The sequence below is a fragment of the Haliotis cracherodii genome, unplaced genomic scaffold (assembly GCF_022045235.1).
Source record: "Haliotis cracherodii isolate W230 unplaced genomic scaffold, xgHalCrac1.p SCAF_2, whole genome shotgun sequence".
Classification (NCBI taxonomy): Eukaryota; Metazoa; Mollusca; class Gastropoda; order Lepetellida; family Haliotidae; genus Haliotis; species Haliotis cracherodii.
The window spans coordinates 74,656,461-74,675,238 of NW_027266275.1; the positions used below are offsets into that span (position 1 = coordinate 74,656,461).

General features: G+C 42.6%; 1 protein-coding gene across 1 annotated transcript; it reads right to left on the minus strand.

Annotated features, from left to right (window-relative positions):
- Positions 1 to 10,069: 10,069 nt before the first annotated feature.
- LOC139467800 (uncharacterized) lies at positions 10,070 to 11,449 on the minus strand. The gene has a single exon (XM_071249307.1). The coding sequence runs from the start codon at positions 11,447 to 11,449 to the stop codon at positions 10,070 to 10,072; it is 1,380 nt and encodes a 459-aa protein (XP_071105408.1).
- Between the last annotated feature and the right edge of the window lie 7,329 nt (positions 11,450 to 18,778).

The following is an 18,778-nucleotide window of genomic DNA, read 5'->3' on the forward strand; positions in this document are numbered from 1 at the left end:
TTCAGGTTGCTTCACCACAGGTTATCGCCTTGACTTTTGATAGTAGTAGGCATATCTCGCAACAGAAAGGCTCTTTTCTTCTTTACTGCTGCGCCTTGATCTCGTGTGACTGAGGGTCAGTGACAAGGTAGTTTATACATTGGTGAACAGGAAAGAGTAAGATATCGTGCATTGGCCCATATCATGAAGACAAACAGTGACCATTATTGGATCAAATATTTTTACCCAAAGGAACACTTAAGACACTTTCGTGGTTCAACAGTCTCGTTAGGATAAGAAAGGTACAAAAGTCACCGACAAATTGCGACAAGTGCAGTTGATACAGAGATATGTCAGAAGAACAGATGTAAAGACATTAAGCATAGGAGTGCCCCAGCAAGGCACAATGCTCGTACCAGCGAGTCATTGATAGCAGAGGAACGACAGGGTACAGTGTGAGTGTATGTATGTATGTATGTATGTAGTCTTTGGTAACAAGCAAAATACAGTTTTCGGGAACACACACTTTACAGTCATCGGTAACTCGCAGTACGCAGTCAACGGTTACATACACTACAGAGTATTCGGCTGAAGGCACTTCAGAGTCATCGAAAACTTGCACTACACGATCTTCGGATCCATGATCTTCCCAATCATTGGCACTGGCATTACACAATCTTCAGTTACAGACACATCACAGTCATCGGTAACACTCACTTCACCGTCTTCGGTTACAAACACTACACAGTCTTCGGTTATAGGCACTGCACAGAGTTGGGTACCATGTACAAAGGTTTTGGTATCTTCAGTAACAAACGATAAACGTTAGAACCACCACACAATCGTCGTCGACAAACACAACTGCACAGTGTAATGTGATTGCTATATTTCTCGGTATTTATTACTCATTGTCAATAGATCGTTTTCGTCATGATATTATTATTAACGAGGATAGCAAAGCTATGCACAGTCAATAATTGGACGTCTCCGGCATTCCTGCATTGGTAATTATTCATTCTTCCAACACAACTATAACAATTGTCGGTCTAGCAGCAAGCACATAAAGAATATATTGCCCATAAGGGTTCAACTCGAATGATCCAGTGTATCAACGTTTCGATATCTGCTGATGTACACCATTATCTCAGCTGATAGGTAAGATGACCTCCTGCAGAGGAAGAAAAGCTAATCCTTCAGCAAAGATTAGGCATTGCATATAATCGTCATCATAGATTATATCGTCTGTAGACTTTATCAGAAATGACGTATTACTTTTGCTAGTCTACACCACAGAGGAAGAATACATCGCCTGTGTATTAGAGGAAGTACCTTCAGAGAGGAAGTGCTTTCTTTATCTTATACATTAAAGGAAGAAGTTTATCTGTCAAGAAGCATAGATGAAGTATTACCTGTAAGTTTCATCAGAGAGGAACTGTCGATTTTATCCCATTTATAAGGGGTATAAGTGTATTTGGCAAGAAGCGTAGATAAAGTATTATGTGTAACGTTCTTCAGAGAGGAAGTTTCGATTTTATCCCATACATTAGAGGAATAAGTGTATTTGGCAAGACACAGGGATGAAGTATTGTCTATTGCCTGCTTTAAGACCTCCATGGCGTTATTGTAACCTTCAGCATAGAACCTGAACGTTATGAGGCAACTAGTTCCTCCTCTACCCGGACGTTTGTAGCATGAGAAAGCAAAGGAGTGGTTATCTGCCTAGCCTCCGCCATAGGGGGCGTTGTATTGTATGCATCAGTGTAAAGATCGCGTTGTTTGTAACGCTAAGCAAAGAAGAAGTTTATCTCTGTGAACTCCGGCACACCCGAGGGAATGTTTGTAAAGCTTCAATTTCAAAGAAACATATTTCCATGCATGTTATCGTGTTTGCACCACTAAGCGTTAAGGGCGTGATGTAGGTGTTGGTTGATTCAAAAGAGTCCGTCATAGAACTATTTTTTTCATGTGATGAAGAATACGTTTCATGGTTGTACTGAGAGCGTAGGACATCTCTCCCCATACACTGTACCTGTACAAGGACACGTGTTTTCTCGTTCATCTCTTTCATCACTGTCGTAAGGGATGTATAACACGTATTACTTCATACACCCTTGTAAACTGTCGGGCAAAAGAATGTATCCACTTGAAAATACACACCTCACTCTGCTTATTACTGTGGAGTGTGCAGTTCCTTGAGATGTTATTTGAACGTCTCATGTACTGAGTTACTCATTGATATGATGCATTTAATCTCGCCAGTGATACCCGTATCAAACACATCACCATCGAAAAACCGTTTACTGTTGTTTCATTTTTTGTCACAATCAAACAAAGGTTAGTATTAGGTACATTGCCATACAACCGTGAACATACAAGGCAACAACGTGTCCTTTTCAAATGCTCCCATTCCTAACGAAATAATTAAGAGAGATCGTGTACTTGTTCAGCAATGACTCTTTGAGAGTAAACATTTTGGATGTGAACGTACCCATGCCTCTGTGAAGTACACTAATTTATGCGTTTATCCCAACAACTCAATGTTAATGGCAATCGTATTGCCTACCTGTAGTACCGCTCTCAGATTTGAAAAACGAAAACATTATTCAATTCTCAAAGCATTCCACAGTTATCATGTGCAGCTGCTGTGGAGTCTAAGCATCAACATCTGGTTTCAGTTGCAGTATATTCAGATTCTGTTGAAGACAACTTGTAAAAAAGTAACTTACATTGTGTGGCAATATATTTACTTCAAGAACACAGTCTACTACTGTGCAGTCCAGTGCCGACAAGATCAACGCGAAGGGAGAGGTTTCGAGAGAGTGGCGTTTACTAGGTTAAAATAGGTTTACTAGGCGCAGCATTGGCTATCTCTGAAAGTTGATTAAGTAAGGGCTTTGAGTCATGGCTGAAGGAACTTCAAAGCAGAATGCTGTTGACTGTCACTGTCAGTCTAGGCACGTTCACTGAGTCAAGCGTTTCTGGTATGCATGTCTTTGGTTGTTCACTTTCAGGGGCTGTGGCCAAGATATTTTACCACTGACATGCAGTAAACATCATTGACGTCCCACGTATGAAAGCACCAGTTTCGTGACAAAAGTGTCGATTCGAAAAAATATGGCACAAAATGATTTGGTTTTTTTATGCTTTAGGCGAAGTCCCAAGGTTTCTTGTTCATGAATGTAGCAGGAGTCATTTCTAGAATACGGTCGTGTGAAAGAGGTATGCATATCAACATTTATTCATTCATACCCTCATAAACGTCGATTAATACTGAACAGGAATTAGAGATTAATGCACATTATGTAACCTATGATCTTAGCCTGTACCACATATACACACCATGACACAAAACACAGTGTTCAGATATGTATTTAGGGAATAATCGAGTCGATTCCGTTAGAGCAAGTAATATAATTAATGCGTTTGAAATGTTGATATATCCATTCATTCCTAACTGTAGAATTGGTCATATAAGTATGTACATATATTAATACCTGTAGAATGTGTGAAAAAAGTATATACATGCATTCGTAACTGTAAAGTAGATACAAGTATGTGTAATGCATTTATTCCTGTAGAGCAGGGGAAAAGGTCTGTGCGTCCATATAATCCTGTAGAGTATGGTACGGGTTTGCGCGTGCATATATTCCTGTAGAGTATGGTTTGAAATGTTGATATATCCATTCATTCCTAACTGTAGAATTGGTCATATAAGTATGTACATATATTAATACCTGTAGAATGTGTGAAAAAAGTATATACATGCATTCGTAACTGTAAAGTAGATACAAGTATGTGTAATGCATTTATTCCTGTAGAGCAGGGGAATAGGTCTGTGCGTCCATATAATCCTGTAGAGTATGGTACGGGTTTGCGCGTGCATATATTCCTGTAGAGTATGGTATAGGTCTGTGCGTGCATATATTCCTGTAGAGTATGGTATAGGTCTGTGCGTGCATATATTCCTGTAGAGTATGGTATAGGTCTGTGCGTGCATATGTTCCTGTAGAGTATGGTATAGGTCTGTGCGTGCATACATTCCTGTAGAGTATGGTATAGGTCTGTGCGTGCATATATTCCTGTAGAGTATGGTATAGGTCTGTGCGTGCATATATTCCTGTAGAGTATGGTATGGGTCTGTGCGTACATTTATTCCTGTAGATTATGGAATAGGTATGTGCGTGCATCTATTCCTGTAGAGTATGATATAGGTCTTTGCGTGCATTTATTCCTGTAGAGTATGGTATAGGTATGTGGGTGCATTTATTCCTGTAGAATGTATGATGTCGGTGTTAGCGAACATCCGTAACAGTAAACAGAATCCTTATAGAATACATATGATACGTCTTTGCGTGCATCCGTGACCTATGGAGTGAAAGAGATATGTTTCCGTATATTCGTGCATGATTTGTGGAGTGTATCAGATTGATCTGTGAATGTTTTCATACCTGTGCAGTCCATCGAATGCGAATCTACCCCGTGTGGCGCAAAGCGTGAGATCGCGGAATCATGCTTCGTGGAGTACATCAAAAGGGTGTCTGACTGCAATTATATCTCCCGAGTTGCATTAGCTCATTCTCGGAACACCTACACGCATCGTGGAAGTGTAAACATACAATGTATTTCGGTATCGTGAAGAACCTTAGATGCTAATCTGAAAGCATTCATGCCTTCCTCTAACTGCTTCATTTTTCATATTTCGTTCTGTTATACTCCAAAGCCTGCGTGGCAGGTAACATAGACGACACAATAAGCTAAGTGCTTCTTACATATCAGGTTAGTTCTTGTGAAATGCAGCGTGACAGGTAATGCATGTGATACAACTATTTAATTGTGTTTCCAGCATGCAGGCTAGTCCTTGTGACATTATCCTAAACCCAGCGTGGCGAGTTTTGTGATATGACACACGTACCTGCGTTGCAGCTTATATATCACACAACTAGTGCTGTTAGCACATCAGGCTAGTTCTTGTCATGTACATCTATCATGAGAGTCCCTATGACATGCACATACACAAGTGTCTAGCAGGTAAGGTAAATGGCAAAACTCGTTTATCCATTATTTAAGGTAACTTGAATAAATGAATGAATGATTTATTTCAAGACGGAAAGGTCACATGGCAATACTAGCCAAAGCTGTTTGGAAGTGTTTGAAACAATTATGTTAATAAGTAACGTTGCACAGTGTGTAAAATTGTAAACACTTTCGTATCGAACTTTTGTTAATAGATGACACAAGGGATATAATATATCTAAAGTAGGGTTAAACGTAAAAATGTTAATCGATTTTTAATAAGTCATATTTATCGTAAATTAAGATAAATAAATGTTATTTTCATTTGAACACCAGTGCTCACAAATACTCCTTTATTTGTGTATGTTTTTGTATACTTCCTTAGGCTTTCTACGCAAGTGTGTATTATTTTGTTTGTATATGAAAGAGATGCATTTCGGTGTTAATGTGACACTAAAAGGGCTTTAAATATCGGAGGAAGATACCAACACAAAATCATCTTTGTAAATACTATCTTTAAGGTCTTGTCGTATCGGTACACACGCATTACAGAAGAGAAGTACGTGGCTATATTCACATTCATTTCACAGACTCTATTCTATGTTGTACGCTGCATTATGGTCCATTGTACGACTCCGAATATCATGGGTCTGTGTTTATGAATCAGTAGGAGAGGATGAGATGGTAATGTGACTGTTAACCCTCAAGTGCCTGACAAGGCAGCTTTGGTTGTATACTCACCGAGGAACTGAGGACGAAAGTCGAGTGTACACAGATCGGTGTAATAATGTAAGCGCTTTGAGCATTCACCATGAGTATGGAGGCCAGCGCAATATAAGTACACACATTATCATTATCAGTATCAACTAGTGATGATGTCAGGTGTTCGCGAATAGGTCAGTTTCCTGCTCCATCGGTGGCTCGCACATATCAGCGTATCCTGCTCAATCGATGGCACCCGTCACAAAGACATGCAAAGGCAAGTCATGAAAATACACTGGAACATATGGAACAAATGAGAACAGGTAATTGCTTTGGACATCATTTTGGCCCCTGTTGGGTCAAATGTGAAATTGTCCTCCACATGTCTACCATAACACCTTTTGAAATCTTTAATGAGTCCTTGGTCAATAAACGTTTGCGCAGGAGCCGTATGAAATGATCGCAGAAAGAGCATGTACAATTGTACTTCAAAAATTGTGAAATGTAGACTCTAAAGGCTGGAGCAACTGGAATATTGCTCGACAAAAAGGGAATGTTCTGTTGACAAGGTTTGCAGTTCAGCGTGGTAAGTAAGATAGATGACACAACTCCTGTACCAGATATAGTAGGTTAAATCTGGTATCGTGATGATGTGCAAATATTCCAGCGAAACAGGTAATAAGGACATAGATATATAATTGGTTCATCTGTTATAGCAGGATCGAACGTGTTGTGATGTGCAGGTAATATAGATTCCAATATACCCTGGCTTCGTCTGTCATAATAGGAACGTTCTTTCCGCGGTAACTTTACATTCAGATGATTTACATGATACAACTCCTTCATTTAATATATCTGTTAGTTGTGATATGCCCGCATACATACGACCCACACCTTATCCACTGTTATATTAGGTTAGTTCTTCGGACGATATAACATATACCAGCGTGGCAGGTGATATATGTGACGCAACTGATAATAACACTATATCCTTGGGGCTACTGTCCTTCATATCAGACTCGTTCTTGTGATATGGACAAATACCAGCGTGGCAAGTAATATACATGGGGTAGCTCCATTTATTGCCCCAGTTCGAGTTGAGCTATGAGCAGTGCGGATTGAGCGCTGCTTACTGCCGTGAACATGAAGTGATCGAGTAGGCAGCCCAGATGGCGAGTCTCGTACCCGTGCATGAAGGCAGATAATTAGAGGCATTTAGCCAGATCACACACATTTCGGCTCCTCATCACAGAAACATGTGCCAACAGGTGGCGGTATTTACGGCCCCTCTGCGTAAAGAGATCGACGCAGAAATCCGATCCTTCCTCAATCAGAACGTATGGCCCGGAAGGAAAACGGACACTCGCTGATGTAGGTAAAACGCAACCGAATATTTACCTACAAACCTGTGTGGTAACGTTACCTGTTTTGTTTCATTAAGAAAACTATTAACTGCCACACCATGTCATGTTTGCAGGGCTTTGCCCTTTAAGGACAATAGAACAACAATGACTACACATCGTCCGCCTCTTCTCATTACAGAAGGGAAACACACCCATCAGGGTTCTGCACCAAATGGCTCTAAACCACTTCAGTAACTAGTCAGTCATACCAGAAGGGGTAAATGCTTAAAATGTTAGTCACTCTTAATTACTTAAGGGTGTGGATTGTATACACCTCATCCGACCACACATCCCCCACTATACCCTATGCTTCACCAAGTGAACATTTGGTTATTTAAACATATCACGAATTTATCCTGCAATAAACTGACACAAAATTGTAGACTTTGTAGGTACGCTAATAGTTTTCCGAGGATATTAGGTTGTAGACTGATGCTGTTCCCAGAATCTTTACATTGCTGTCCATCCTTAATAACAGCTATGTAGCTATTATGATAACTTTTGATTACAATACACACCTAAATACTTTGTTTGTTTGTTTTTTGTGTTGTTTTTTTTTTGTATCTTAATTTTAGGGTTTTGAATTGACAACGTATGTGCTTCAATCCTGATTTAATTCATATATATACATGAACACGTATGATTTATAACGTCACATCTGGCATGTGTGAGTTTGGGTAATTAACTTCTTCTAGACTAGGGTCGCCCCATTCTATATGTTTTGTAATGATGCACCTTGCTTGTTACATCCCAATGTATGTTTGGTATTTTTTTATGCGTTATGTTTCATTCAGCCAAGTTTGAACGTCTAGGGACTTGGGTATTCATCCCTGATACATCACTATGTTTACCTCTGCTGAGGATTGCATGTCCTGCTTGAACCACCAAAAAAAATAAACTAAATAGAAAACAAATTTGCTAGTATTTCATGCGTATCATGACATAAAGAAACATGGGTTTGACCTTTCTGGTCCTTACCTTGTACGTCTTTGTATCATTCTGACACTTGACACACCGCTAAATGTGCCGCAACGACAACCGAACCTGGATGTGTCAAATTCCTGGTTGTCCCGAACTCACATTCAGATAGTCAGATAGTAATACGATCGAATCGGATGAATCGAAACTGGATAAGTCGAACTTTTTCTCTAGTTCCCAGGAGTTCGAGACAACAGGATTCGGCTGTAGTTATTTGATGTCATTTTTTATACACGTTCAGTGCTTATAGAAAAGCCGGGGTTGGCTGAGGGTTTAATGTATGCCTTGATCTGTGAAATATCATAATAAAAGCCCAGTTACACAAGATGGATTATAATTGAAATTCATGATTAATTAAAACTAAAAAAAATGTGTTGATGCCAACCTACCTGTACATACTTGATCGACCATTATCGAAAGCCTGGTGACATATGACGTATCCTTGAAACAATATGTACCAAGTGTGACTTAAGACTTTATACTTGATACACCTGCGTAAAGCGAATAACGTACGTGTAATCATTAGGATCACATGCTTCCTAAACAAGTTATCCATTGGTTTCCAGATAAGCGACTTAATAAAAGTTCTTGCCAAGCTAGTGTTACATAATTATTTCCGCGGCCTACAGCGCGGTTGACGTAATGCAGACACCATTGGCGACATTAAACAGGCTTCAGTGTGCACGTAATGTCTAATGACGTCACTGACTATCATTGTCATATGGATAGTTAGGTTATTCTCATCGCTTGCCATGTAGAGCAGATATCCTGTCTGTTCCTTTCAGAAAGAAAGCATCAATGTGTATGCTTCGTTAAAAACTGTTTTTAGGAACCTCTTCGCCTTAAGCTCATGGTTGATGAACCACTATTTGTTCCCATAGCTACCCTTGCTTGATGCTTGATGCACCACTTTATGTTGGCCTAGTGACCATTCAGTTCATGATTTTTGCACCACTATATGCTAGCCTGGTGACGCCTGAGCTCTTGTTTGATCCACTGCTATAAACCGGCCTATATACGCCATGAGGTAATTCCGGTGAGCCTTGAGCTCATGTTTGATGCACGCCGTCAGGTACATCTCTAGAGCCCGTGAGCTTATGTTTGATGCACGCCTTCAGGTACATCTGGTGAGCCTTGAGCTCATGTTTGATGCACGCCGTCAGGTACATCTGGTGAGCCTTGAGCTCATGTTTGATGCACCCCTTCAGGTACATCTGGTGAGCCTTGATCTCACGTTTGATGCACGCCGTCAGGTACATCTGGTGAGCCTTGAGCTTATGTTTGATGCACGCCGTCAGGTACATCTCTAGAGCCTTGAGCTTATGTTTGATGCACGCCGTCAGGTACATCTGGTGAGCCTTGAGCTCACGTTTGATGCACGCCTTCAAGTACATCTGGTGAGCCTTGAGCTCACGTTTGATGCACGCCATGAGGTAATTCCGGTGAGCCTTGAGCTCATGTTTGATGCACGCCGTCAGGTACATCTCTAGAGCCTTGAGCTTATGTTTGATGCACGCCGTCAGGTACATCTGGTGAGCCTTGAGCTCACGTTTGATGCACGCCATGAGGTAATTCCGGTGAGCCTTGAGCTCATGTTTGATGCACGCCGTCAGGTACATCTCTAGAGCCTTGAGCTGATGTTTGATGCACGCCTTCAGGTACATATGATGAGCCTTGAGCTCATGTTTGATGCACGCCGTCAGGTACATCTGGTGAGCCTTGAGCTTATGTTTGATGCACGCCGTCAGGTACATCTGGTGAGCCTTGAGCTCACGTTTGATGCACGCCTTAAGGTACATCTGGTGAGCCTTGAGCTCACGTTTGATGCACGCCGTCAGGTACATCTGGTGAGCCTTGAGCTTATGTTTGATGCACGCCGTCAGGTACATCTCTAGAGCCTTGAGCTTATGTTTGATGCACGCCGTCAGGTACATCTGGTGAGCCTTGAGCTCACGTTTGATGCACGCCTTCAGGTACATCTGGTGAGCCTTGAGCTAACGTTTGATGCACGCCATGAGGTAATTCCGGTGAGCCTTGAGCTCATGTTTGATGCACGCCGTCAGGTACATCTCTAGAGCCTTGAGCTTATGTTTGATGCACGCCGTCAGGTACATCTGGTGAGCCTTGAGCTCACGTTTGATGCACGTCGTCAGGCACATCTGGTGAGCCTTGAGCTCATGTTTGATGCACGCCGTCAGGTACATCTGGTGAGCCTTGAGCTCATGTTTGATGCACCCCTTCAGGTACATCTGGTGAGCCTTGAGCTCACGTTTGATGCACGCCATGAGGTAATTCCGGTGAGCCTTGAGCTCATGTTTGATGCACGCCGTCAGGTACATCTGGTGAGCCTTGAGCTCACGTTTGATGCACGCCTTCAGGTACATCTGGTGAGCCTTGAGCTCACGTTTGATGCACGCCTTCAGGTACATCTGGTGAGCCTTGAGCTCATGTTTGATGCACGCCGTCAGGTACATCTCTAGAGCCTTGAGCTCATGTTTGATGCACCCCTTCAGGTACATCTGGTGAGCCTTGAGCTTATGTTTGATGCACGCCGTCAGGCACATCTGGTGAGCCTTGAGCTCATGTTTGATGCACGCCGTCAGGTACATCTGGTGAGCCTTGAGCTCATGTTTGATGCACCCCTTAAGGTACATCTGGTGAGCCTTGAGCTTATGTTTGATGCACGCCGTTAGGTACATCTGATGAGCCTTGAGCTTATGTTTGATGCACGCCGTCAGGCACATCTGGTGAGCCTTGAGCTCATGTTTGATGCACGCCGTCAGGTACATCTGGTGAGCCTTGAGCTCATGTTTGATGCACCCCTTCAGGTACATCTGGTGAGCCTTGAGCTCACGTTTGATGCACGCCATGAGGTAATTCCGGTGAGCCTTGAGCTCATGTTTGATGCACGCCGTCAGGTACATCTGGTGAGCCTTGAGCTCATGTTTGATGCACGCCGTCAGGTACATCTGGTGAGCCTTGAGCTGAAGTTTGATGCACGCCGTCAGGTACATCTGGTGAGCCTTGAGCTCATGTTTGATGCACCCCTTCAGGTACATCTGGTGAGCCTTGAGCTCACGTTTGATGCACGCCATGAGGTAATTCCGGTGAGCCTTGAGCTCATGTTTGATGCACGCCGTCAGGTACATCTCTAGAGCCTTGAGCTCATGTTTGATGCACGCCGTCAGGTACATCTGGTGAGCCTTGAGCTCACGTTTGATGCACGCCTTCAAGTACATCTGGTGAGCCTTGAGCTCACGTTTGATGCACGCCGTCAGGTACATCTGGTGAGCCTTGAGCTCATGTTTGATGCACCCCTTAAGGTACATCTCGTGAGCCTTCGGCTCACGTTTGTTTCCCGCCGTCAGGTACATCTCGTGAACCACTTTTGTTGAACCACTTTTGGTGCACTTGTTGACCGTTGAGCTTATGTTTAATGCATCATTATATGTTCGCTTGGTGACCTTTGAGCTCAGATTTGATTCACCAACAACCCTTCGTGTAATATCCACGTCACACGATTACTTTAGAGCTCATTTTTGAGACTCCCACATACGTTCGTTTAATGTTTTCTGGGCTGACCTTCTAAATCCCAGATCAATATCCATATTTCCGATTATCATTATTCATTCTACATGAAAGAAAATAACACTTGGGGATGGTTAGTCTTCAATAACGATAAAACATATGCCAGCTGTAGCTTCAATCAGAGCCCTAAAAATATCGTGCCATGTATTCAAAACTTTGACATATTCAATCCTGATGTCGAAAATATACATCCCACTGCCTATCATCAGTCTCCTAGCTAAACCATCTTGCATGAGCATGTTTTACAAACAGTTCATATTACTTCGTAATTCAAACGTACAACAAATACTCTTCATCAATTTATCTTTCATACTTGGCATAGCACGTGTTTGTGATGCTAGGTTTTGTTTGTTATGGTTTAATATAATGCAAGAGAGGATCGGTTAGTGAGCTGTTTAGAGGATTAATATGACTCAGTTGTGAAATAATGAAATGGATGATGAACCAAGACAGCCATATGCTGACGCATGTCTTGAGAGTTATTAATGGCATGTGTTTACTGCCCTGGGTAATTGGTGAATCTGTCTGGTGTGTTATAGATAAGCAGAGCTCATTGCTGGCCGCCAGGCGGAAGCCAGTTGTGGATTTATGTCACATGATCAGCAGATGAAAAGCTTATTTACAGCCTGCGTTTGCGCACATTACAGGTCAAGCCCCGTTAACGAAGAATTTCCCGCCATCATGTCTTTGAAGGAAGGGAAACAACTCAGAATGTGCGGGTCTTAAATTAACAATTAATTCCACCACCACAACTACCACCACCACCACAGGGGCGATGTTGGGGTTGTGGGTTGGCCGAGAAGTACACATGGGTATAGTGTGTGAAGCCTGTCTTGAAGTCCTTCGAAATCATATTGCTGGGAACGCACTAATAGCACACTTAACTGAGATCTGGTCTACCAATCTACACATTCTGAAGCTGTTCTAGTGTTTCGTTGCAAGGTCCACAACTTTTCGAATTAATTACGTCATAGTCCGTATGCACCACCTCCGTGGCCTCGTGGTAGAGCGTCCGCCTGGAAAGCGAAAGGTCCGGGGTTCGATCACGGCCGCGTCATACCAAAAGACGTTAAAAGATGGTACTTGTTGTTACCCTGTCTGGCGATCGGCATTAAGGGGCGAGTACTGGTCGTCTCGGAGTCAGTATACTGTGTCTGAGTGGGGTATTCATGGAAAACTGGCATGGTATCTCAGTGAGCTGGCACTATGAATCGGCATCAGTCCGGACTAGTACAAGCAGCCTCACAAACACACACGTACATGCACGTCGCTATATAAGTGCAACAATCTTGGATACGACGTTAAACCCAATATCACCTCATCTCATAGTCCGTATGCTGGATGCGAATAGTTTAGTGTTTTACTCACGGTACGATTATGATGTATTAACGTCCCAGCATGTGCCAAGATAACGACATTCGTAGATTTGGTGGTGTTTCATCAGTTGGTTCTGAATTGTATGTTGCTGACGGATTAATTCAAGCATTGCGATCAAAATTAATTGCCTGGGTGTTTAGGCGTGGGTTTTTCGGCTTTTACGATAGGCTCGCAGACCCGTTGGCATAAATCGGCTTCTCAAGTTTTCAGAAACTCATATGTGAAAAGTATCAGATAACGACAATTTGAGTTCTAAGTCGATCTCTCCTTCAGCAGTATATGGATCAATGGCCTCATGGGTGACAATATGTGGAAATATTGCGCCTGAGAGAGCAGCAACCTCTAAGAAAATCATATTCGAAGAAATCGGATTTCATATAGCAACAGATGGAAAACGCTATCAACCTCTATCGCAAAGAAAGTCATATATTGACAACTCATGGATCACTATATATGGAGAAGAATGCCTCCCAGACAATCATGTAAGGAAAAGTAGGTATATCAGAAAGCCATATATGGAGAAGTTGGCCTCCAAGACAGCCACATATAGAGAAATAGTTATCTCAGACAATCATCTACGGGAAAGTAGGTATATCAGAAAATCCTATGTGGAGAGGTTGGCCTCCATGATAGCCACATATAGAGAAATAGGTATCCCAGATAATCATGTATGGAGCCGTTGGCCTCACAGACAGTCATATGTGGAGAAGTAGGCCTGGCCAGATTATCTAAGCTTGTTAGTAATATATATTATCAGGTACTGTGACTGTCTAATGGGTCATGTTAGTTACCTTTTCTTCGGTTGACATATTGGCTTTAAAACTGCGGTGAACCGGACCCTAAGACAGGACTGGGTTCGTGCACATTGGTAGTCCAAGCAAATGTAATTTTAGTCGCACAATATAAACTGCCGGGCGTAAGAAGGTTTACTTTTGAGAATTGTATCTGACCAAACTGCATACAGTGAAAATCAGTGATGACACCAGGTGTCCGGGAAGAGAGTAAGTGTCCTGCTCTACCGGCAGGACCCGCCACTCACACAAGCTACGAATGTAAATGAATTTTACGTTTAAGGATTACCCCCAACACAGTTTCACATAGGACACGTGAGATACTTTCTAGACCTGAAGTCAAAGACCGACTGTGTTTCATGTCATATAAGCTACAGTGGGTGCGCCTGCGAACTCAAACGGTATGACGTATACAGATAACCATTCCCTTCTTGTATAGAAGCATGGTCCCCTCAAAAGCCACTTTGTGTATTTCGCTTTCGAAACTCTGCTGCCAAATTATTAATTAGCTTCTGGAATTGAAGGTGGAGACAGTTTATTGCCCCCAACCATTTGGAATCCATTTATTTAAATTGAAGGAGCGTAATGGTTTGTTGTGTAGCTTGCTCTTTGTATAACACCTGCTTCTAATGGCGGTAATGACTATAAACATTAGTTAGATCGTCCCACAAAATGTTATTTCTGTTGGCAGTGAGCATTATAAGCATTGGCTTGTTCGTTGGGCAATGTCTTCTGGTTGGAAGGATGACGATATACACTGGCTTGCTCACTGGGCGAATGACGCCCTCTGTGGCAGTGACGGCGATCAGCTTTAGCACAATAATTGTTTTTGGTAGCAGTGGTGATGATACACCTTGACAATTTTATTGCAAAACTTCTGTTGATACCGACAAGCAATGACTGTAACGTTTACAGCATTGCATTCATTGGTTTGGTTCCTGCGCATAAGCTTCTGGTGGCAGCGAAGAGGATATGGCTGGGTAGTGGGCGTTGTACTAGTCTAGTACTAGTGGTGATGACCAAGAGAATTGATGAGATCGTTGGATAGTAGCGTATCGCGTTAGCGGTGATGACGATAGGCATTGGTGAGATCATTGGACAGTAGCCCTTCCCGTTAGCGGTAATGACGATAAGCATTAGTGAGATCATTGTACAGTAGCGTCTTGCATTAGCGATGATGACGACTAGCATTGGTGAGATCGTTGTACAGTAGCCTTTCTCGTTTGCGGTGACGACATTATGCATTGATGAGATCGTTATTCAGTACCTTCTCCCGTTAGTGATGATGGCAATAATATTTGATGAGATCGTTGTGCAGTACTGAGAAGTGTCTCCTGTTATTAGCGGCAATGGCGATAAGCATTGATGACAACGTTGTACGCGAGTATCTTTTGATGGTTGCGATATCGATACGCATTGACTAGATTGGTGAAGAGTTCTAGTGTCAATGTACTAGTATTGACCGGGGCGAGCATTGGCTTGTGGTTGAAGTGATGACAGGAAACGTTAACGGGACCGTTGTTTATTACATAACAATTGTCTAGTGACAGAGGTGAAGAATAAACATAGCCTAAATTGGTGTTCACTTGTGCGTCTGGTGTCAATGATGATGATAAGCACTCACGAGGGTCGTGCACACCAGTGACAATGGTGATGATGAGCACTGCCGGATCTGTTGCGCAACAGTCTCTCATCAAACTACAAAGTTACTCGTTCGCTGCATAACAATTTCGATTAGTTAAAGTGAAAACGTTAACCGATGGCTAAGTCGTTGTACACTATGGGTTTTTTTCTGGTGGCGGACATGCCAGTACTGCCGCAGGGAAGGCTTGAGCACAACCTCCTACTCCATGGAGGTAGATCAAGCAGGAGAACATTGAACGGTGCTCGTATGTTTATTGTGAGAATTCTGTTACATGTAATGTTAAATATGCAATGGTTTGTTTTCTTAGCCGAGATGTGAGAATTTTCACTTTTTAGTTTAACAGTGATGTTTATCAGTAAAACACCTGTGATCATTACCTGTTGGCAGCGTCTTCTGCTCCGTGTTGAGTCCACACGAGTCGTGGAATGGATGAGGAGTGGCATTCGCTATGACGAAGCTCCTGACGCAACGCTCATTGGCCCATTCCTGAACTCTCCCTTCGTGTGTCAGCGAGTTGTCATAGAGATGTCGTGCCTGAGAGCTGACATTTAGGAACAGTAACCGACACACACGGGATTCATCAAAGGGGGGTAACTCTAGACGGTGTTCTCTCACATATACCAACCGTGACTGAACCAGATCATTAATTCATGACTAATATGTATTTCTTTAATTGGGAGTCTTTCTATGTGTTATTAACGTGCGCGCACGTGGCAATGACGAGTCAGTCAGGGTGCAGACTACTTTACTTAATTATTAACCCTGAGAATGTCGTATGTATTCGTGACCACCCGACACAGTCGGGATGGGAGGTGCTTTAATTGTCTCCTAATCTATTTTGCTGATGATTGGGGCAACACAGGGAGGAGTGGAGAGATGGTGTCCAGCTTGGTTCTGTACGGGAGACGAGGAGCGGCCGCAGAGTCACGTGACCAAAACAGGTACAAAGAACGCTCCTTACGAAACACCTCGACAGTTATATCTGGCGTTCGGCAACAACACCCTTCTAACTTATTTACCATGATATCATATGATGAAAGATTAACACATGGAGTCTGAGCGTGGAAGCCAGGCGTCCGTGAGGACGGGGATGTGTTGTCGCTGGCTGTCATCTCCCCCACACATCGCCACTGTAATATGGATGGGCCGGCGAGGAGGTTGACGTCACAGATCCATCATTCATGACCAATGACACTGCAGTGGAGTCTACACCTCACGCACATCCGAGAACAACCAACAGCTCACGGACAGACATCAGTGCGTGTTGTGCCAAGACTGCCCATGACCATGAAACATGTATCGTTCTGTTTTAGAATACGATCTTCATATACAAATAAGCTGCTGTGTCTGTTCTCTGCTTTAAATAGGATCCAATATTTTGGCGAAATCCACTGCGAAACAGAACACTAAATCGCTTTACTGACAACAGCCACCTGCCCCTATGAGCGCCTCGCTCGCACAAGAACGACTTATCGACATAATTAGCGGGACTTTCTTGAGAACATATAAATGCTACATTGACCTCCATATACCACCTTCATTACAACTGTGACGTATATACTACATTAACCTCCAACGTCTCCCTCCTTACAACTTTGATGTATGTTCCACATTGACTTCCACTGCCCCCCTCCGCGAACACCTGTCATTACTGATTTTCAGTGATCTACTCATATAGTTTTCACCGCTATTTTGCCTATTGATAACTACGCCCAGTGGAATTTGTTTCGTCGGATACTCGAGACTTGTTATTCTCTGGCGGTTACGGGGGCGGTCGGGTTGCCTAGTGGTTAAAGCGTTCGCTCGTCACACCGAAGACCCGGGTTCGATTCCCGATATGGGTACAATTTGTGAAGCCTATTACTGGTGTCCCCAGTGCTAAAAGCGGCGTAAAACCATACTCATTCGCTCACTCACTGGCGGATACGTATTATATTAACTACTGTGACGTATGTACCTCATGAACCATATTCCATCTCCTTACATCTGTCACGTATGTACCACATGAACTATATTCAATCTCCTTACATCTGTCACGTATGTACTACATCAACCTCCATATCGCACCTCCTTACATCTGTGACGTAACTACATCATTAACCTCCATATTCCATCTCCTTACATCTGTCACGTATTTACCATATGAACCATATTCCATCTCCTTACATCTGTGACGTATGTACTACATCAACCTCCATATCGCACCTCCTTACATCTGTGACGTATGTACATCATTAACCTCCATATTCCATCTCCCTACATCTGAGGCGTATGTACTATATTAACCTCCTAATCGCACCTCCTTACATCTGTGACGTATGTACATCATTAACCTCCATATTCCATCTCCTTACATCTGTGACGTATGTACTACATCAACCTCCATATCGCACCTCCTTACATCTGTGACATATGAAAATCATTAACCTCCATATTCCATCTCCTTACATCTGAGGCGTATGTACTTCATTAACCTCCTAATCGTACCTCCTTACATCTGTGACGTATGTACATCATTAACCTCCATATTCCATCTCCTTACATCTGTGACGTATGTACTACATCAACCTCCATATCGCACCCCCTTACATCTGTGACGTATGTACATCATTAACCTCCATATTCCATCTCCTTATATCTGAGGCGTATGTACTACATTAACCTCCTAATCGCACCTCCTTACATCTGTGACGTATGTACATCATTAACCTCCATATTCCATCTCCTTACATCTGTGACGTATGTACTACATCAACCTCCATATCGCACCTCCTTACATCTGTCACGTATGTACATCATTAACCTCCATATTCCATGTCCTTACATCTGAGGCGTATGTACTACATTAACCTCCTAATCGCACCTCCTTACATCTGTGACATATGTACATCATTAACCTCCATATTCCATCTCCCTACATGTGTGATGCATGTACAACATTAACCTCCATATCGCTCCTCCTTACATCTGTCACGTATGTACTACCTTAACCTCCTTATCGCACCTCCTTACAACCTACACATTCCATCTACTTACATCTGTGACGTATGTACTACATCAACCTCCATATTCATTCTCCTTATATCTGTGACGTATGTACTACATTTAACATCCATATTCCATCTCCATACATCTGTCACATATGTACCACATTAATCTCCATATCGCATCTCCTTACATCTGTGACGTATGTATATCATTAACGTCCATATTCATGCTCCTTACATGTGTGACGTATGTACTACATCAACCCCCTTATTCATTCTCCTTACATCTGTGACGTATGTACCATATGAACTATA